The sequence below is a fragment of the Bos javanicus genome, chromosome 6 (assembly GCF_032452875.1).
Source record: "Bos javanicus breed banteng chromosome 6, ARS-OSU_banteng_1.0, whole genome shotgun sequence".
Taxonomy (NCBI): Eukaryota; Metazoa; Chordata; class Mammalia; order Artiodactyla; family Bovidae; genus Bos; species Bos javanicus.
The window spans coordinates 88,771,703-88,793,764 of NC_083873.1; the positions used below are offsets into that span (position 1 = coordinate 88,771,703).

At 35.6% G+C, this 22,062-nt stretch overlaps 1 protein-coding gene across 1 annotated transcript; it reads left to right on the forward strand.

Annotated features, from left to right (window-relative positions):
* Nucleotides 1-1,433: 1,433 nt before the first annotated feature.
* On the forward strand, nt 1,434-19,899 carry ALB (albumin). Its single transcript, XM_061420445.1, has 15 exons — nt 1,434-1,571; nt 2,279-2,336; nt 3,191-3,323; nt 5,062-5,270; nt 5,844-5,976; nt 7,418-7,515; nt 8,993-9,122; nt 10,048-10,262; nt 11,376-11,508; nt 13,150-13,247; nt 14,295-14,433; nt 15,030-15,253; nt 16,502-16,634; nt 17,309-17,376; nt 19,725-19,899. The coding sequence occupies exons 1-14, from the start codon at nt 1,493-1,495 to the stop codon at nt 17,348-17,350; spliced, it is 1,824 nt and encodes a 607-aa protein (XP_061276429.1). The 5' UTR covers nt 1,434-1,492; the 3' UTR covers nt 17,351-17,376; nt 19,725-19,899.
* The last annotated feature ends 2,163 nt before the right edge of the window (nt 19,900-22,062 follow it).

Genomic DNA, 22,062 nt, shown 5'->3' on the forward strand with positions numbered 1-22,062 from the left:
ATATGTGTATTATACATCTCTGTCAGGTATCTAAATATCTATCACTTGTTTTTCTATTATCTCTTCTTCTGTGCTTGATTACTTAATCAGTATCCTGAAAATAAAATAAGATCATAGAAAGTGTATTTCTTGTATCATATGACTGAATAGGAAAAATAATGCTTCTCTTAAGTACTTACTAGTCTGTGTGCTTGTATGTGCCATAGGGCAACATGACTGACAGTTTTGATTGACTCAGTTATTTAATTAAGTGAAATATCTGGACTGACAATAATTGGAGCTAGAGAAAGCAGTATCAGAGAAAGTAAATTTTCCTACTGATTGAAATCCATAGTTCTTCATCTTTAGAGCAAAAGGGCAGAGAAAATAATTTTTCAGAGGTAGAGATCAAATCTTGGGTGGGAAGAATAAGCAAGGAACTTTGAAAAAACATTTTTGAAAAATTATCTTTGTTTTGCTTTGTTTTTAGACCCCAAATTTAATTTATTCTGAAATTTAAAATAACATTAAAGAAAAGCATTGTGACTTTTTATTAAAAGAGAGACAGGAAAAAAAAGTGTGAAATAGGGATGGAAAGAATATGATGCCTGGTAAAGAAGATCTAGAATTCTTATAACCACTAAGGGTGTAATCAGGCTCAGCTTGTCTTGTGTATATTGTGATGGCTCCAGCCGTTGTGCCCATTTTCTTCCCCATGCCTGTTTAATAGAAAGCTTCATGGGCAATATCCACATTTCCTCTAAGTACTTTGCTCTAAGGACTGAATCACACGTGGGCCAGAGCTGAGATGAAAATGTGTATCCATTTTAGTTGTCATTGTTGCTATGGCTTTTCCTTAATTTGCAACCAAAACATCAGCTTTTTCAGACAGAACAGTTTCAGAAAAATGAAAAGACATTGAATCACTCAAGTGTGTGTATGTGTACATCTTTCATTATTTGTCAGTTAAAGTATACTTTGAGTTAGTAACAATACAATTAAGAGCTTAACTTTTTAAAATTTATTTTTAATTGAAGAATAATTGCTTTACAGAATTTTGTTGTTTTCTGTTAAACATCAACATGAATCAGCCATAGGTGGCTCAAAGATTAACTCTTTTAATATATCTTATTTCCAAGCTAAGTTATTGATCTGGTCAAATTTTTGAAAATATTGAAAACTAAAATGTTCAAATAGTAAATCACAGATAGAGAACACAGTAATGGTACAAATCGTTTAAACTCTTATGTAAAATTTGATAAGGTGTTTTACACAACTATTGAATTGACCAGGTCTTGTGGAAAAATCAGTTCCAGATGGCAAACATACACAAGGGATTCAGTCAAACAATTTTTTGGCAAGAATGCTATGAATTTTGTAATCACTTATGAACCAATGAAATACAAAGATGAGTCTAGTTAATAATCTACAATTATTGGCTAAAGAAGTATATTAGTGCTGATTTCCCTCTATCATACTATCTTTTCTATCAACCCCACAAAACTTTGGCACAATGAAGTGGGTGACTTTTATTTCTCTTCTCCTTCTCTTCAGCTCTGCTTATTCCAGGGGTGTGTTTCGTCGAGATACACGTAAGAATTCTAGTTTTCAATTGTTCAACTTTTCTTTCCTAGACAAGAATGTTGCAGTAAACCTTGAATCATTAATGAAGAAAGTTTTCCTTTAGCATTTATTTTTAGACTGTTACTATATTTTGTATTTGTGAACCCTGAGGAAGATACCTTATTAATGTATTTCTAACATCCCAGGTGAAAAAAAAAGTGAGAATTGTTTAGTAACTGTAATTTCCTATTGCACATGAAAGAATTTCTGCAGAGTGACTTAAACTTCACAAAATATAGTTGAAGATAGAATTTAAAAATCCAAGTTTCCAAAGACCTGTTTGCTGTACTTTAATTTATATAAAAAATTCAAAATTTGTGATTTTAATCTTATAAATAGAACTTGTATTTATATTTTCCATTTTGGACTATCCTCTCAGTTAATAGACACTGTAAGAGCATTAGATCTTATCCAAGTTTGAATATAAAACTATAAATATGTAATGACTTCAATGATCTTTCAAGTAGTATCAATGGTGATTAAATAACTTTTCTGCTTAAATGCAGAAGAAACATTTAATCATCATCTTAAGATTTTCTGTAGGGAATCAGAGCTCAATATCTTGGAGCAAATGAATACCCAAGTCAAATGGAGAGAAACATAAAAAATAATATCGTAACTAGTTGTTTCTTCAGAATTTAAAGCAAATCTTTTTTCCCCCCATTTTCCCCTGCAGACAAGAGTGAGATTGCTCATCGGTTTAAAGATTTGGGAGAAGAACATTTTAAAGGCCTGTAAGTTGAAATACTGAAGAATCAAATTTAATGTTTCTAATAGTGTTAGTTGCAATTTTGAAGTCCTTGTAGTCCCGTCATCAAAGACTGTAGAACAGTACTCTCCAGTAGGATTTTCTGCATCAGTGGCAATCTTCTGTATCAGTGTTGACTAATATAGTTGCCATTGGCCACTGTGGCTATTGAGGACTTGAAATATGGCAATTGAAACTGAGGATCAAAAATTTAAACAGTATTTAATTTTAACTTTTTCAAATATATATTGTCATTTGTGGCTAATGAAAACTGTTTGGACAGTGTAGATCTGGAACTCTTATATAATCTACATGGTAGAAAACATTTACTATATGACTCCTTTCACAACTCATTTACTAAATTCTTTACCCAGCAAATATTTCTGTGGTTTTTTGAGACCATTTGAATATTTTTTAATCTAGTAAAAGGTGAGGAAATAGCTTGTTTTTCAAAGTCTGTCTCATCCTATTGCCTGATTAAATAAGATATTTATGTATGTATGTATGATTTTTGTTTTAAATAGTTGAAGGACCTGTCTATTCGTCTATTTAGAATGCATTTTGCTTGCTTGCTCACATAGATGATGTGATAGTATGCATATATTGACCTGCACACACATATATTTAAACATGGTGGAAATATACATCCTTTTTTCTTAGAAAGCCACATATACGTGGTTAGGCCTCAGAACACAGCTGACGTCAATAGGATCTCTGAATAATCATGAGAAAGGTGTGTAAAATATAGAACATATACAGACACTATTTGTTTTCTAACATGGCAATCTAGTGTATATTAAAATTTTATTATACTACATTTTTCTGTGTTCTTTATTTCAGGGTACTGATTGCCTTTTCTCAGTATCTCCAGCAGTGTCCATTTGATGAGCATGTAAAATTAGTGAACGAACTAACTGAGTTTGCAAAAACATGTGTTGCTGATGAGTCCCATGCCGGCTGTGAAAAGTCACTTGTAAGTATATTCTGGTTTTGAATAGTATTTCTTCTGTAACATAATCTTGAATGTTTAAAAAGTAAAAATATCTCATTCTAGTTTTCTCAATTGTTATCAAAGACTATATTTGTAAGCAACACTCAAAAGTGCGTATAGCATTTCTTTGATGATAGAAATGTTCTAGTGTACTCACAGTTTTAAAAAACATTGCTTTACTGAAACCACACACAAAAGTCATAGTGTTTTTGGAAATTTTTTATTTTTAGAAGTTTCTTTTTTAAATTTAAAGTTAAATTTCTTTTAATAGACACTAATAATGATAGGATAGTTTTTACCTTGTTATCTAGGTAAAAACAACAGTATGGCTATGTATTCCTTGTTTTAGGGATATTCATATTTTTACATACAATAAAAAATCAGGACTTTGAACTTGTGATATTTTCAGATAGATCTTTAATACAAAGATAGGTCTATATTTCTCTTACCACTTTATATATACCTTTCTTGGGACAAGGCAATTTTTTGTTTATCACAGAAGGCTTCCTTCTTGTTTTTCTCTATATGTACTTCTGCCTCAAGGCAGAATCAGTTCTTTAACTACCCACAATAATATTAAATCAGTTCTAATGAGGTGGATGAAACTGGAGTCTATTATACAGAGTGAAGTAAGCCAGAAAGAAAAACACCAATACAGTATACTAACACATGTATATGGAATTTAGAAAGATGGTAACAGTAACCCTGTATACGAGACAGCAAAAGAGACACTGATGTATAGAATAGTCTTTTGGACTCTGTGGGAGAGGGAGAGGGTGGGATGATTTGGGAGAATAGCATTGAAATACGTATAATATCATATATAGAACGAGTCGCCAGTCCAGGTTCGAGATACTGGATGCTTGGGGCTGGTGCACTGGGACGACCCAGAGGGATGGTATGGGGAGGGAGGAGGGAGGAGGGTTCAGGATGGGGAACACATGTATACCTGTGGCGGATTCATTTCGATGTTTGGCAAAACCAATACAATATTGTAAAGTTTAAAAATAAAATAAAATTATAAAAATAATATTACTCTAAATATGAATTTTTAAAAATATATTTTAAAAGAAATTAATAAATTTTGTCTTGAGCCTATTTCCACTGAAGTTATAATTACTTTCATAATGAAAATTAATTGATACAGAAAGGATTCATTTAATGGGCTGTGCATTGAGGCAAATATTTCTAGAACAAAAAAATTATACTCTAATGCAGTAACAATTAATATATAGTAGATTGTGTTACTATAACAATTGTATATAGTAGATTGTGTTACTCCTCAGTTTTGAATGGTTTCTACTAAAAATTTGGACCTCTTAAAAAGGAGCAGATCAAATGAGAATCTATCTGAACACTGTCTTCCCTAATGTGAATTCATTGCTACTAAGAGGATAATTTCCCTTGAGTTTTTACTTTAATGATTTCTCTCCTGGCCTTCAACCTCAGGTGGAAACAGGAGTTCTGTTCATTCCTTAAAGGCATTCTTTTTGCCCTTCTGTTTTATCCACTATAAGTAATAGTGTGACACTTAATTCCTATGGTAATCACCCATAGATGGTCAAATCAAGGGAAACTCTCTAAATCTGAGAAAAAAAGTGGATTTTTATATGACATACTAACCAAGGTTTACCAAGATACTAATTTCTTGTACTATTCTTTGGGTATAAGGAAAATAAAATGCTGCTCAGCAATTTGAAGCCTGCTCTCTTCCATGCAGCACACTCTCTTTGGAGATGAATTGTGTAAAGTTGCATCCCTTCGTGAAACCTATGGTGACATGGCTGACTGCTGTGAGAAACAAGAGCCTGAAAGAAATGAATGCTTCCTGAAACACAAAGATGATAGCCCAGACCTCCCTAAATTGAAACCAGACCCCAATACTTTGTGTGATGAGTTTAAGGCAGATGAAAAGAAGTTTTGGGGAAAGTAAGTAATCAGATTTTTAAGCTTCAAAATTAAAAATTATGAAATATGTCAAGATTCACTACAATAATTACTATTATGAAAATTATTATCAACATTAAGACTTGAAGTTTTTGTTCTATTGACAATTTTCAAAGAAATAGAGTATTTATTATGTGTAGTAAATAACATACTACAACATTCTACATGATGAAAAAGTTGATCAAAGATCTTTTGCAGAACAGGATATGATCTATACAAAAATAATTGAAGTTGACATGTATTAAGATATTATAAAGATATACATATATATTTAGCATTCTCAGAATTTATTTCAAATTAGTCAATAACATATCACTGAAATTAAACTATTTTATGCATGCGTGTATACTTATATGTATATATATGTGTGTGTGAGTTTGACCTTTTCACTGACTTAAAGAATGACAAAGGCAAGTTCATCATTTGCAAATTGAGCTTAATTGGTTGATTAGAAGTCTTTGAATTGGCTCTGGGGAGAAGGTAGATTACAAATGTTCCTGCCACGCATTTGTTCCTGCTATAGAAAAGTGACTGTTTTTTTGTTTAAAAATTTAGATACCTATACGAAATTGCTAGAAGACATCCCTACTTTTATGCACCAGAACTCCTTTACTATGCTAATAAATATAATGGAGTTTTTCAAGAATGCTGCCAAGCTGAAGATAAAGGTGCCTGCCTGCTACCAAAGGTATTCTTCAGAAAGAATAGAAGAACCAATTCATAATCAAATCTCAGTTTCGGGACATCTTATGGCTAAATTTAGGAAACTGAAGCTTCCAGCAGAAACTTCTTTACATGGTTTAAACTCCTACCTCTTTCCCCCAATCAAAGAATTTTTCACCTTTTTTGAAGGGCTATGTCTTTTTAACTAAGGGCTATGTCTTTTCACCTTTTTTGAAGAGCTATGTCTTCCACTTTCCTTTTTCTAATAAGATTTGCAAAGTGGATCTGGTAGAGGGAACTGGTTTGTATGTGTCTAAATATCCTGCCTCTTTCTATAGTGCTAGTTGCTATAGTGAAATGCAGAAACTCATTTTTCAAATTGCACAGTAAGAGGACACCATTTTTGTTTCTCTTTTCATGAGGCTTTTTTTTGGGAGGGGGGGAGGGGAGAATTCAAAGTGGGGGAGAATTTAACTGCATCTAGAAGCCTAGGTTTATTGATTTATCCTGTAAATATTTACACTTCATTCTCTTTTCTAGGGAGTTTATTGATGTTATGGGAGTTGTGGAGGAAGGATTAAAATGCATTACGTGCAAAATTAAGAAGTCAGCAAAGTTCTATTCCCTTGGACATTAGTGTACACTGTTCTACTTTTCCTTTTCATTCCCTTTTCCCTGGCAATACCTCCACGCTGGTTCTTAACCACCTGGAGGTTCCATTATGACCAGACTGACTTTTCCTCTTTCTATAGAACAAAATAATTATTTGCCAATAATGAATACTTGGGAATTGAGGTTTAAATTTTCTCTTTAAGATTTAATTTGGCAAAGTCTCATATTTATCATTATGTATTAGATTAATCTTGGAGGAGGAAATAACAACCTATTCCAGTATTCTTGCCTGGAGAATCCCATGGACAGGAGAACCTGGCAGGCTACAGTCCATGGGGTCGCAAAGAGTTGGACATGACTTAGCAACTACACATTAGGTTAATCATTTCAGTTGTAATGCTGGTCTATTGGGGTTTGCTCAAAAGGTTAAATCTTGCTACTGTCAGAGATAATTTTGACTTACGTAAACCCTATTTCCGGAGAAGGCAATGACACCCAACTCCAGTACTCTTGCCTGGAAAATCCCATGAATGGAGGAGGCTGGTGGGCTGCAGTCCTTGGGGTTGTGAAGAGTCGGACACCACTGAGTAACTTCACTGTCACTTTTCACTTTCGTGCATTGGAGAAGGAAATGGCAACCCCCTCCAGTGTTCTTGTCTGGAGAATCCCAGGGACGGGGGAGCCTGGTGGGCTGCTGTCTATGGGGTCGCACAGAGTTGGACACGACTGAAGTGACTTAGCAGCAGCAGCAGCAGCAGCAGCAGCAGCAGCAGCAGTCTCATCTGAGCTCCAGAAGGGGTGGTCTGTACATAAATTTTCTTTTCTAATGTTCCTCAAATTATTTCTTTTTGCAGATTGAAACTATGAGAGAAAAAGTACTGACTTCATCTGCCAGACAGAGACTCAGGTGTGCCAGTATTCAAAAATTTGGAGAAAGAGCTTTAAAAGCATGGTATGTTAAATTTAGTTTGCATCTTTTTCATGATGTAAATGGATGGTTCAGTTGACAAAATTGTGCATCATATGTCATTTTACACAGTGCTTTCACGTACATCTTTTTGGTTGTCTAAAAGGTAGACATTTGATAGAGATGAAAACCAGAGCATCAAAGACAATTTGTCATTATTTTTAACCTTTTTTTCCCTAAGTAGTCAGAGAATTTAGACGACAACTTTTTTGTTCTTCCAGGACAGGCGTTTAAACTTCCATGTATTTTTAACGATTGTGATCTTAGTATAATAATCCACTGTTTATATAGATCTATAGTTAGGGTCTTTGATCTAATTTTATCTCTCATCCATCCCTCCAACCAATTATCGGAAGGTGTCTGCTTGTCTTTTTATGTTCTGATAACTAATTTCAGTCATCAAAGTTTCTTCTTATTTTCTGGTAGCACCAGTTCTGCTCTTAATCTCTTGTTTTTGCCTGGGCCTCTGTTTGGATATTATCAGCTAGCTCTGTAAGCATCCTTCAATATTTGGACCAAGGAATCCCTTTTGCGACCCCCTGCCATCCCCACCACCAATCCCTTACTTTCTAGTCAACAATAAATCAACATTGGGCAGAAAATCAATTGAAAACAGACATTTTGGAAGCTGTCAAGAAACTGTCACTTGAACTATCTTGCCTGTCATCCCTACCATCAATAAAATCACTAAACAAAACAACCCTAACATGAAATGATACATAGTTAAACAGGGTATGATTAGTTTTGGGGAAGTGTCTTTTATCTGATTTCAGTGACTGAAATGATTTGAGAAAGCTTGTGGATGTTAGGTTTTACATCTTATCAATGAGTACAGAGATTATGCTGAATCAATTTCTTGGTAAAAGTATGCTGAATCAAAACTCTCTAATTTTTGTAGAAGTTAACAAAATTTGTTTTCTCAGAGGCTTTTAGAAGTCAGGAAGAATGTACTTTGGTTAATAATTTAAAAAAAAAGGAGTAACTGGAATTTGTATGGCATTTCCCAGTTCATAAAATGCTTTCATATAGATTATCTCATTTAATCGTCACAACAATGCTTTGACTTAGCATGTTGTTGTGACTCTGTGGGGACTGAAGCTCACAGAGGCTAAGTAACTGGCCTAGGGTCTCATGATTATTAAGCTATAAAGCCAGATCTGGAAGTCATTCCTGGGCTCTAAACCTGGGGCCTCTCAGCACGTTACCTTTTTTAGAATCCCTCTTTGATTTCTGTTTTTATGAATTGCTGGACTTTTAACCTCCATATGTACTGCCCTAAGGAAACATTTTGCTCTAACATTTGGTTCAGAATTATCATTAAAATAAGAGCTAATATGTCTTACAAATTATTTCTGTGTGTTATTTGAGCCTAAATTTTCTAGTTATGTGTAGTATTTTCCTAATGCTTTCACATAAAACGTTGTCTGTTAATAATATTTTGATGGGAGAATTTTCTTTTTAGGTCAGTAGCTCGCCTGAGCCAGAAATTTCCCAAGGCTGAGTTTGTAGAAGTTACCAAGCTAGTGACAGATCTCACAAAAGTCCACAAGGAATGCTGCCATGGTGACCTACTTGAATGCGCAGATGACAGGGTAAGGAATCCTCAGTATGCTTTATGGTAACATACTTGCTTAAGTTGGTAGAATTAGTTTGTTTAGCATAAGAACAACTGAGAGCGGTTTGAGATTATTTTCTCTGCTGGGTCTACTCAATCCTTTCCCTGTTTCCCTTCCTTCTGCCCTCCCTCCCTCCCTCTTTCTTTTTTTCTCTCTGATATCCTATTCACTAAATGATCTAATAAACTCATTTATAGTTTGTAATCCCTTTCATTCAAATTCTGAGATCAAATTCTTAAAGCTGAAGTAGGACAGTCACAAAGGTAGATTTCTAAGATTTCTTGAAGAGGTGGAGGGAGTTGGAGAAAGGCTGGAACCTGAAGAGAGCTTTGGAAATTATGTAATTTCCCCCTCTATGTTCTCTCTTAATTAACACCCTACATTAAAAATACAAATATTTGGAATGATATCTTTTTTTTTCCCTCAAACTGACAAAATACAAGAATCCTAACCTCTCAGGACACTTTCTGAAAACTTTAAGGCAGATATTTTACATCTGTAAGTAGAGTCTGTGACCATGATCTTGACTAACTTTTCAAAAATCTCCAGCACTTTATTTGGTTATTTGGTTTCAAGATGCCTGCACTTAATTTGGGGGGATATTTAGAAAAACACTACTGAGTTTTAATTTAAAAACTTAAGTGTTTTAAAAGTAGGTATAAAGTTAATAAATAACTGACATGAGCCCCAATTAACACTAGTTTTTTTCCAATCATGTTTTAGTAGTTCTATCTGTGCCTCTAGGCTTAGCAGCACAGACTGAAAATGTTCACAGAAGGCATATCAGTATAAGTATGGTCTTAGAACACAATGAATGTGTTCTGTCAACATAGTAGACGTCTGGGGAGGAAGCACAGGAATGTCAATTTACACTGAACACTTTTTACCTACTTGCTTATAGGCAGATCTTACCAAGTACATATGTGATAATCAAGATACAATCTCCAGTAAACTGAAGGAATGCTGTGATAAGCCTTTGTTGGAAAAATCCCACTGCATTGCTGAGGTAGAAAAAGATGCCATACCTGAAAACCTGCCCCCATTAACTGCTGACTTTGCTGAAGATAAGGATGTTTGCAAAAACTATCAGGAAGCAAAAGATGCCTTCCTGGGCTCGTAAGTGGATAAGAAATGATCCTTTCATACTTTTATATGATCTCAGAATTTAGGAAATTATTCTAGGCTTTCCCTTGGAATTGCTACAATTTTCACACTGCCTGCAATGTTTCTTTATTCTTTCCTCTTCTGGTCTTTAAACATTTTTGGAAAAATTGATTTTAAAAAATTGTCATAAAATAATACATGCTTATGGCAGATGCTCTATCAATAGAGTACAATGTAATAATAAAAATTTATTTTTACTCCCACCCCTGACTCCTTAGGAATATTTCTGGAAATACATGTAGAAATATTTTGTTTACATGTAAATTATATATATTATTCATTCATGCCTTCATTCAAAGTGTATTTCTAGAACTTATATATGTGTGAATATATGTAATACATCTTTATGCCTCTATATCTATCTGTCTATCTATCTGATGCCAGCAAAGAACTATAAAGTATGGAATCTGTTACCAGGTGCTTTAAAATGAAAATGAGTCAGATTTGGTTGAAAAGACCAGAGTCCAGTAGCATGCAAGGCAGCATATAATTAAATGACAAAATCAATGATTATATAAAATCAGTAAGTGTGGTGATAAACTTTAAATTTTTATTGCTCAATTATAGTATCCTGTGCACTAAATCTTTTATAAAATTACATACCCATAAAGAATTTATTCATACAGAGAAGAAAAAAATTAAGAATATGTCTCTAGTTATCTATCAGAACATTTTTGAAGTGTAGTCCAAATTAGACAAGATGTACCTAATAGTAACAAGTGTCATTCATTAAATAGTATGTGCCCAACAGCGTGTGTTTTGCATAGATTACATCATGTATTTCTCACAGTTCACCTTCTGAGACACACTATTATCATCCCCATTCCACAGAGGAGGAAACCAAGGCTTAAAAATTGTAATAAGTCACCTAAGGGGATATAATAAAGCAAGTGGTAGAGTCAGGGTTTGATAGCTTTAACTCTGAACCTTCAAGCCCTTAGTCCTTGACTGCACCCGGCTTAGTCTAATTCAAACCTTTAGGATATGATTTACATTTATGGTTAATTATGTGGTTTTTCTTGCTCATTTGTCTAACAAAATCTATTTTATTGTCATCTTAATTAGGTTTTTGTATGAATATTCAAGAAGGCATCCTGAATATGCTGTCTCAGTGCTATTGAGACTTGCCAAGGAATATGAAGCCACACTGGAGGAATGCTGTGCCAAAGATGATCCACATGCATGCTATTCCACAGTGGTAAGTTTCTGGAAGGAAGACATATAGCTCTTTGGTTGATGATTCCAATAACAGGAAATAAAAATGATGCCAGATTATTATATCATGCAATGTAGATCTCTTTTTAAGATGATTTCAGTTCTGTGCCTGTAAACATTATAGGAATAATAACCTTCAATAAAAAAGAAAGGTCGAAGAGAGCACTCTCTTAATTTTACATAATCTTGACCATGCATTTTTTTCCTTTTTAGACTCCTGAGAACAAAATAAGGCAAATTTAAATGTTAATTAAAAGAAATTTAACATAGATATAAAGGTTAACCTGTTTTCAAGTTTTATTAAGTAATCAAAAATTAGTATCTTAGAGAAGATGGTGAAATCTATTGACATAGAATATTTTCAAATCTCTTTTGAAACAGTTTAGGAATGGTTTTGAAAGAAATTAAATAAGGAGAAGAAATCTGCTTCAAGAATTTTTAGCATATTTAGCTATGCTAAAATTTTAGCATATTGGAAAAGACCCTGATGCTGGGAAAGATTGAAGGCAGAGGGGGAAGGGGGTGACAGAGGATGAGATGGTTGGATGGCATCATTGACTCAGTAGACATGAGTTTGAGCAAACTCTGGGAGATAGTGAAGGACAGGGAAACCTGGTGTGCCGCAGTCCATGGGATCACAAAGAGTCAGTCATGACTGAGCGACTGAACAACAGCAACAGCAAATATTTAGCAACTAGCTCATGTTTGAGATATTTAGCACTCAGTACATAGAGTGGTTTTCAAACTTAAGAATCAGAGGAAAGTCATTTTTTCCTCTATCAAGAAACTAGTTATATGCCAAGTACCACACAAGATGACCAAGACGAAATCTGTTATCTTAGAGAGCTCGGGATCCAACTGCAGAGATGGCTTAATAATAACAAGTATTTATAATTATAATATAATATAATTATAATATATTTATAATTACAAGGTGGTTTGATGCTTTAGTCGCTAAGTCATGTCTGATTCTTGGAACCCCATGGACTGTAGCCCACCAGGTTCCCCTGTCCATGTGATTTCCCAGGCCACAATACTGGAGCGAGTTGCCATTTCCTTCTCCAGGGGATCTTCCTGGGATCAAACCTTCTCCAGGGGATCTTCCTGGGATCAAACCTTCTCCAGGGGATCTTCCTGGGATCAAACCTCCAGGGATCAAACCCAGGTCTCCTGCACTGCAGGCAAATTCTTTATTGACCGAGCCACCAGGGAAGCCCATAGCCACTGTTTATTAGGTTTTTACTGTATCCCAGGCTCTGTTTTAATTTCATGAGCTCAGGAGGTTTACAGAGTAATTCTCTGAGGTGAGTATCATTTTCATCTCCATTTTAGAAGTGAGGGTTCTAGAGCTTTGAGATGGGAAGTAAAGTTGAACAACTAGAAAATGAATCAGATGACCTGGCTTAAACACTAGGAGTTGCATTCCAGAGTCTGAATGTTCTTAATCACTTATACAGTCTTACCAAATAAACAGTTTGGACATATAATAGGTTTGGCATCAAAAAGCTATTTACATGACTTTGGGCAGAGAAGAGGAAGGATCTCATTCTACCAAAAGGGTGAAAAACAACCTGCATCTGGTCCTCATATAGAATGTTATAAGCACAATTCTTTTCTTTTTCAGTTTGACAAACTTAAGCATCTTGTGGATGAGCCTCAGAATTTAATCAAACAAAACTGTGACCAATTCGAAAAACTTGGAGAGTATGGATTCCAAAATGCGTAAGTATATTTGCTTATTGGCTAATTTTTCTTGTTCATTTAGTAAATATTTAAGATGATATTCATAGACCACCTATCATAGAACTTTTAATTTTGAAAGTAAAGTCTTATTTCTAATCACTCTCCATCAAGAAAGACAAGAGAAAATGAGATAAAATAGTTGATGGGGTGAAGAGCTTATATTTGAGGACAGTTTAAAAAGTTGGGCTCATATCTGGGAGGAAAAATATCAAATATTGGGTTATAGGAACTGAGGATGCTGTTTGACAGTTAAATAGTTTATGAGTGAACAAAATAAAAACAATGCTTTACAGAGCAGAAAATAAGTCTTCAGTGGCTGTAGCTCAATAAGGTGATAGACTAATGTTCTGATTAAATAGAGCCTTATCTGTGGAAGTTAAGACAGGAAGGGGCACATCATTTAACTGATATTTACTTTTCAGCTGACACCTGTTACCACTTTTTTAACTATAGGTGCTTGGAATAACATTGAACAAGATACAGTCTCTTCCCTTGAGTAGATTATTGTTATACATTGACTTTCACTAGTGATTAGCATTCTTAGTAAATGATTATTACATGCTAGATACCATGTCAGGCTGATTGTATACTTTGTTTCTTTTCATTTAGTCCTTGCACCATCCCTTTTGAGTCAGGTGTATTTCCTTCTGTTTTATAGGTGAGAAAATTCATCCATATCTTTCAGATTTAGGATAGTGCTGATGTGTATTAAGCTCTCAGTAGGTTTTATTGAAAGAAAGAAGCAATTAAAAAGTATTTTAATGTCACTGAATTATGATAAAGTAAGCCACTTTCCTAAGATTATATAGCACAGGTGGGATCCACAGCTAGGTTACTTAGTTGCTCAGGACAAGGTCTTCACCCACATTATTCCGCACATGTGAAGATGAAGACAATTTATGAGTGGAATAGGTCTTCCCTGGAAACCATCTTGGTGGATTTTGGCTAAGTGTTCTCTGCTTGACCTGATGTGTTAGAAAAAGAGTTTCTTGTCTGACTGAAAATGCATGGATTATGTTGTTACAGGCTCATAGTTCGTTACACCAGGAAAGTACCCCAAGTGTCAACTCCAACTCTCGTGGAGGTTTCAAGAAGCCTAGGAAAAGTGGGTACTAGGTGTTGTACAAAGCCGGAATCAGAAAGAATGCCCTGTACTGAAGACTATGTGAGTCTTTTAAAATAGAGCTGTCAGTAAGGATGAATTTCTGTCTTTGGATGTTGACAAAGCTTTCAGAAGCAAGTGAAAGTGCTTGCTTTCACTTGTGTGTGTGTGTGTGTGTGTGTGTATTGTCTATATGGCAGTGGCAACCAGGATTTGGTTGCCTATATTATCTTGACCATCAGAGGATTTAAATAAGATTCCAAAAGTGATAAATTGTTTTTAAAAAATTTCATGAATTTTTAATGTTCCATCCTTGAATTTTCTCAATTTTTACTTTTTTGGGTTTTTTTCCTTTAATGTATCAGTATAAGACTATTTCTTCCCTACTCCAACACATATCTCAGGACTTCTCTTAAATTATGCAATCAATTATTTTCTCAAATATATTATTCCTAAAATGTAGACATATTTAATTGAGAAGATTTTTCAAAGTCCCTTTTTACCTGTAGTTCTAAAGTAAACTGTTGCCTCAAATCAACCTTGGATTCAATGTTGTGAGTTAAAAGATAGAGTTTGTTTTGGTCCAGTGGAAGGTAGGAGTTCCTGGAAAACTTTTCATTATGCTTTCTTTGAGCTTCTGTGTTCTTGCCTGTTTTTAGCTGAGCTTGATCCTGAACCGGTTGTGCGTGCTGCATGAGAAGACACCAGTGAGTGAAAAAGTCACCAAGTGCTGCACAGAGTCATTGGTGAACAGACGGCCATGTTTCTCTGCTCTGACACCTGATGAAACATATGTACCCAAAGCCTTTGATGAGAAATTGTTCACCTTCCATGCAGATATATGCACACTTCCCGATACTGAGAAACAAATCAAGAAACAAACGTGAGGAGTATTTCACTACTCTTTGTGTTGGTAATCTTGATAGTGAGAACTGTAAACAAGCAGCTTTCTCTGAAAGAGTGATTATAGACCCAAAGTACAGAAGTATTGGCCATGTTAAGCAGATAAAAATGTCAAGAATAAAATGGATAGTCTTTTGTTTTCTTAGCAAAAGAAAAAAAAACCAAACCTCATCATCTTGCCTACAAACCATTCAGAAGAATCTTGTGGGATAAAAGCTGCAGCAGAATTATATCTTAGGCTAGTTCAGTAGAATAAGCTGAACAATTAACTGATGCATTTTTGTAGATAGCAAATTACTCAGTAGAAATCATACGAGAATTTAATTCTGGGCATGAATAGTTACTTTCAGTTTGTTCTGTATCGACCTACAGATAAGGCAGCCCCTTAAGATCTAACTTTTGAGAATGGAACTTGGATTAAAAAACATCTGTCATTTCGAATTCAGAGGCTTGATTCCCTTGATTCCTTATTGCTGTCACAAGGGGTTATAATTGCAAGAAATTTAGCAACATGAAGTTGTTATTACCTCTGGTGGCTTTTGATCATGGAGCTAGATTTTAAAGTAATATTGTGCCCATATGACTCTTTCTCTAGCCCTATTGTCTGCAGATGTCAAAAAAAGAGAACCACCAGCTCCCTGGAGTTGGATAGTTTTATTTCCTATGGCCTCTATATTATTAGGGCTTCCCTGGTGGTTCAGGACTTAAAAACTCTGCCTGCAATACAGGAGACCTGGGTTCAATTCCTGGGTCAAGATTGTTATTAACTTTGAATGGGGTGGATTACAAAATACCAAGAAAAATATTCTCAGATTAGAAACTTTTTAAATGGAGTCCAGGATAAGTAGATTTTTAAAAATTATTTTTAGCTCTTAAATTTATACAATTCAATATGCCATAACTCCCCAAATCAGATAACATACGAATGCAATGACATCATCTTTTCCGGTGATTTACTAAAGAACCATTGGTTGAGATACACTGACACTACAAATGTTGAGCAATTTACATTGATTACTTAATTTGATCCTTCCACCAACCCTGTGAAGGTGGATTTTATTCTCATTATGCAAGTGAGAATATTGAATGGCAAGCCTGGGCCTCAAATCCAGAGCTGTCTGGCTCTAAAACTTAGAATATTTAGCAGAACTGCTACCATTCTTACCTCTCCATTTTTATTCAGTGAGTGCATTTCTTTCTGTTTTTTGTTGTTTTTATTCAAATGCAGTGCACTTGTTGAGCTGTTGAAACACAAGCCCAAGGCAACAGAGGAACAACTGAAAACCGTCATGGAGAATTTTGTGGCTTTTGTAGGCAAGTGCTGTGCAGCTGATGACAAAGAGGCCTGCTTTGCTGTGGAGGTACTGGAGTTGTTTATCTTCATTTTAATATGTCTAATTTCCTTTGCTGTTGCATTTGAGCAAGCTAGGGGTTAGTGGTTTAAGTACCTGAAAGAAATTATGTGTGTGTGGAACAGGAATCTTATTCTTCATACAATTGTCTTACCAAATGACTGAAATACTCTTTTTTTTTAAAAAAAATCTCTTGTTGCACTGTAGTTGTGTTTTAATATTTGTTCTGTTTCCAAAGTTGTATGTTTATGAATTTAGACAGAAATATTTCTAAAGCCTGAAATCTTTTGGTAGAGAGAGCATCAAAGCAAAACTTAATTTAGTTTAACATTTTCTTGAAAATGGTAATTTGTGATTTGGTTGAATATGAATAGTTGATTTTATAGGTTACAGGGGAAATTTCTATTTAAATGTGTGAATCATTTAATATTTCCCCCTAGGACTTGACAGTATTTTATTCCTCAGGGAGCCTCCTTCTAGAGAGTCTAGTTCAGTTCAGTTCAGTTCAGTCGCTCAGTCATGTCCGACTCTCTGCAAGAGAGTCTAGTACTGAACTGTTATTGAAGGATGTGATATATGAAAAATTACTTTGTAATCACCAATGGCTGTATAAATGTTACTTTTTAAAAATCCTAACAGTCGTGCTAATATTTCCCCCGTATCTGTCATTTCTTTGTATTTAGGGTCCAAAACTTGTTGTTTCAACTCAAACAGCCTTAGCCTAAACACGACACAACCACAGGCATCTCAGGTAACTATACTTTTCTGTGCTTAATCACTCAGTCGTGTCCGACTCTTCGCGACCCCATGGACTGCAGCCCACAAGGCTTCTCTGTCCATGGGGATTCTCCAGGCCAGAATACTGCAGTGGGTTGCCATGCCCTCCTCCAGGAACCATACTTTAGATTTTTTAAAAAAACTAATTATATAGGGCTTCCCTGGTGGCTCAGGGGCAAAGAATCTGCCTGCCAATGCAGAAAACGTGGATCCCAATCTCATATAGGATCCAGGAAGATCCCATATGCTGCGGAAACTAAGCCCGTGCACCACAGCTACTGAGCCTGTGCTCTAAAGCCTGGGAGCCACGGCTACTGAAGCCTGTGCACCCTAGAGCCTATGCTCGGCAGCAAGAGAAGCCATTGCAATGAGAAACCTGCACATTGCAACTGGAGAGCAGCCCCTACTCCCTGCTAGAGCAAAGCCTGAGCGGCAAAGACCTGGCACAGCCAAAAATAAATAAGTAAATAGAATTATTTTTAATAAGTAATTATAACGCATGCATGCATGCTAAGTCACTTTAGTTGTGTCCGACTCTTTGCGACCCTATGGATTGTAGCCCACCAGACTCCTATCCATGGAATTCTCCAGGCAAGAATATTGGAGTGGGTTGCCGTTTCCTCCTCCAGAGAATCTTCCCAACCCAGGGATTGGATCTGTGTCTCTTTATGTCTTCTGTATTGGCAGGCGGGTTCTTTACCACTAGCACCACCTGGGAAGCTCCTAGTTATTAAAATAGCAAAGATCAACTGATTAATGCCAGTCACTATTCTAAACTCATTATATATATATATATATATTATATATATGTTAATATATATATACTTCTTTAATTCTCAAAACAGTTGCCTGAGTTGAAAACCATTATTATTCCCATTTTGTAGATGAGAAAAGGATAGTATAGATCAAGGCATAGGTTAAGTAATTTACCCAAAGACCATCCAATCAGTGAGAAGTGGAGCCAAAATTAAAAATTCACACCAGAGCTTGAGAATTAACCACTATCTTGTTCTGCCCTAATGTGACACGGAAGACAGAGTCATTCTACTAAGTATTGGCTCAGCAATGGGATCCTATAGGTAATAAGCCGAATTGTATGAAAGTGCATTTTCATACGTACAAAAACAGTTGGATAGCAATGATTTCACATGGTTCAACCAAATAGCTCAAAAACAAATTCATTTCATTGGCGAATATGAGAGGTCTACCTTGTGTGAACTTCTACTACAAGTAAATAATTTGCTACTAAGTTTCCAATGTGTCAAGATGCTAAGTCTTAAGAGGATTTCTCTTATGACAAAAAGGCTCACTTTAAAACTTAGATGTTTGAACATAAATAAATGTGTTTAACCCATTTTAGTATAGTATTGTGGGGGAAGTTAAAAAATAGAATGAACTTCATTTTTGAAACAAGTTGCCCAACTGTTCTTTTTTTTGTTTTTTGTTTTATTTTTTTTATTTTTTTATTTTATTTTTAAACTTTATATAATTGTATTAGTTTTGCCAAATATCAAAATGAATCCGCCACAGGTATACATGTGTTCCCCATCCCCATCCAACTGTTCTTTAGCATGAATTATTTTTATATTTTTCAAACTGACTGTGATGTTTATTCCACTATTAGATTTTAACTTGCTCTTTGCCTGTATGGTAATACTTATATTTTGTGCATTCAGGACAGGAAACAGCTTCATATCTTTGCAAATGGGGCATTTCAAAATGTGACTTGTTTCAGTCTGAAATGGCAAGATTTTCTTCCTAGAGGTCTAACTTTGAGAAGACAACTTTTTTGTTTGTAATTAACTTATGTAAGAAGTAGGTGTCAGGTATTCCCTGGTGATCCAATAGTTATGATTCTACATTTCTACGGCAGGGGACACAGGTTCAATCCTTGGTTAAAGAACTAAGATCACTCAAGCTGTGCTGCATGGTATGGCCAAAAAAGAGTAGTTGTTAAGTAAATGACTCTGAGAATTAATGATGAAAAACTGGTGTTATAATGTTCAACCCTGATTGACATCATGATGAAGAGAGGACTTTATGAACCTTATTGCTCTGTCTTTTTTTTGTGTGTTTTTATTTTTTATTTTTTTTTTTTTGTTTTGTTTTAACTTTTTTTTTTTTTGGTCTCTTTTTTCCTGCTCTGTCCTTTCCCCTTGCCCGGCAGAAGAATTCAACTGCCATGAGTCTAGGACAGGCTTGAATTGTTTTCATTGATGGAAATAGAAAGACAGTCTAAGCAATCTGGCATTCGTTTGAATATATTTGAGAAAGCACATGCCATTTTATAAACAGTAATTATATTTATCTTTTGTTTTTCAGCCTACCCTGAGAGTAAGAGGAAAAAAGAGAAATGAAACCTCAGAGCTTATTCATCTGTTTTTCTTTTCTGTTGGTGTTAAACCAACACTCTCACTAAAGAACGTAAATTTCTTTAAATATTTTGCTTCTTTTGTTTGTGCTACAATTAATAAAAAATGAAAAGACTCTAACATAACTGTCCATGAGTGTTATTTTTCAAAGATGTGTTGCCATCCTGAAAATTGTGTTAGGTGCTGTAAAAGTCCCACTGTTCTCTCTTTCCCCATTTCAATGGAGGACTTCTAGTTCCTTATGGGTTAATTCTATAAAAGAAACATTAATACTGTTCTGAGTTGTGAATTCTAAGCATTCAAAGTAATGTTTTAACATTATGACAATTCTGGATAAAAGAATAAGAACTGTGGTATAGGTAAAGCATATACTGCCCCTGCTGCTGCTAAGTCGCTTCAGTCGTGTCCGACTCTGTGCAACCCCAGAGACGGCAGCCCACCAGGCTCCCCCGTCCCTGGGATTCTCCAGGCAGGAACACTGGAGTGGGTTGCCATTTCCTCCTCCAATGCATGAAAGTGAAAAGTGAAAGGGAAGTCACTCAGTTGTGCCCAACTCTTAGCGACCCCGTGGACTGCGGTCTACCAGGCTCCTCCGTCCATGGGATTTTCCAGGCAAGAGTACTGGAGTGGGGTGCCATTGCCTTCTCTGAAGGCATATAAAGCATGGCTTTTGCCTATATACTAGGGCTGAATAATAAATGTGGAGACCGAGACAATAGAGATGATTGCAAGGATACAATAAGTCCTCTTGTATCTGCAGGGTATAGATCCCATGATTCCCAGTGGATGACTGAACTACAGATATATCTTATATATACTGCTGCTGCTGCTGCTGCTAAGTCGCTTCAGCCGTGTCCGACTCTGTGTGACCCCATAGACGGTAGCTCACCAGACTCCCCCGTCCCTGGGATTCTCCAGGCAAGAACATTGGAGTGGGTTGCCATTTCCTTCTCCAATGCAGGAAAGTGAAAAGTGAAAGTGAAGTCGCTTAGTCGTGTCCGACTCTTCGCGACTCCATGGACTGCAGCCTACCAGTTTCCTCCATCCATGGGATTTTCCAGGCAAGAGTACTGGAGTGGGGGTGCCATCGCCTTCTCCGCTTATATATACTAATATATCTTATATATACTAGGTTTTTTCTTGTACTTACATACCTATAATACCTATAATAAAGCTTAATTTATAAATTAGGCACAGTAGGGGATTAACAATAATAAGAAAAATTATTACAATATACTGTAATGTTGCCTTACCCTCTCAAAACACTTTATTGTACCACTTTTATGCCTTTTCCATCTGTGGCCACAACTTTTGCAGTTTGAGATGTGACAGCAAAACCAGCATGAATTTCTTTTTCCTTCACAATTTCACAGATGAAAGATATATCCTTAACGTATATCTTAACACCCTCAGCATACGATTGATTTTCTTACCGTATTGAGAACTTTTACCTTTTCACTTTCAAGAATCATTTTACGGCTTTTCTTTGACAGATCCCAGTTGTCAGCATAACTACTCTTTCACTGTGGGGTGATAGTTAAGTAAAATAAGAGTGACTTGAAAACACGCACTGTGATCCCAGGGTAGTTGACCTGGTAACTGAGAGGGTTACCAAGTGGGATATGACGGGTGGGATACGCTGCACAAGGAGATGATTCATGTCTGGGGCAGGATGGTATGCGATCTCATCATGGTACTGGGAACAGTGTACAATTTAAAACATATTCATTATTTATTTCTGGAATTTTCCATTTAATATTTTTTGGACCATAGTTGATCTGAGTAACTGAAACCTCAGAAAGTGAAGCCATGGATGAGGGACTAGGGTAATTAACTGAATTAGAAAAGCAAAAACCTGATCCTGAAGAAATTTAATGACAGTTTAGGAAGACAATACGAGAAGTGTGTAAGAAGTTTAACAAGTGTGGAGAAGCATTTTTGGAAGAGAAGATAGGCAGTCTTGACAAAAGTCAAGTAATAAATGATTGAGATATATTAGATTGAGGAAGTACAAGAGTTAGAAGGTGAAATTTTCTGGTAAAAAATAAAGATGTTATACACAATATTGAACCTTCATTCATTGACTTAGTCAATTGATATCTGGACCCTAGGAACTAGTTCCTTAAAAAATCTGGCCTTAAGAATCTCAAGAGAAGTGAATTTAGGAGCAGCATTATTTAAGAATAAGTGGGACCCCAGGGGATGTTGTAAGTGATAGAGAGAAGTCCATCCTATTTGGAAGGGTTGAACCTTCACCCACTTCAGGTGGAACAATGTGGCACTTTTTT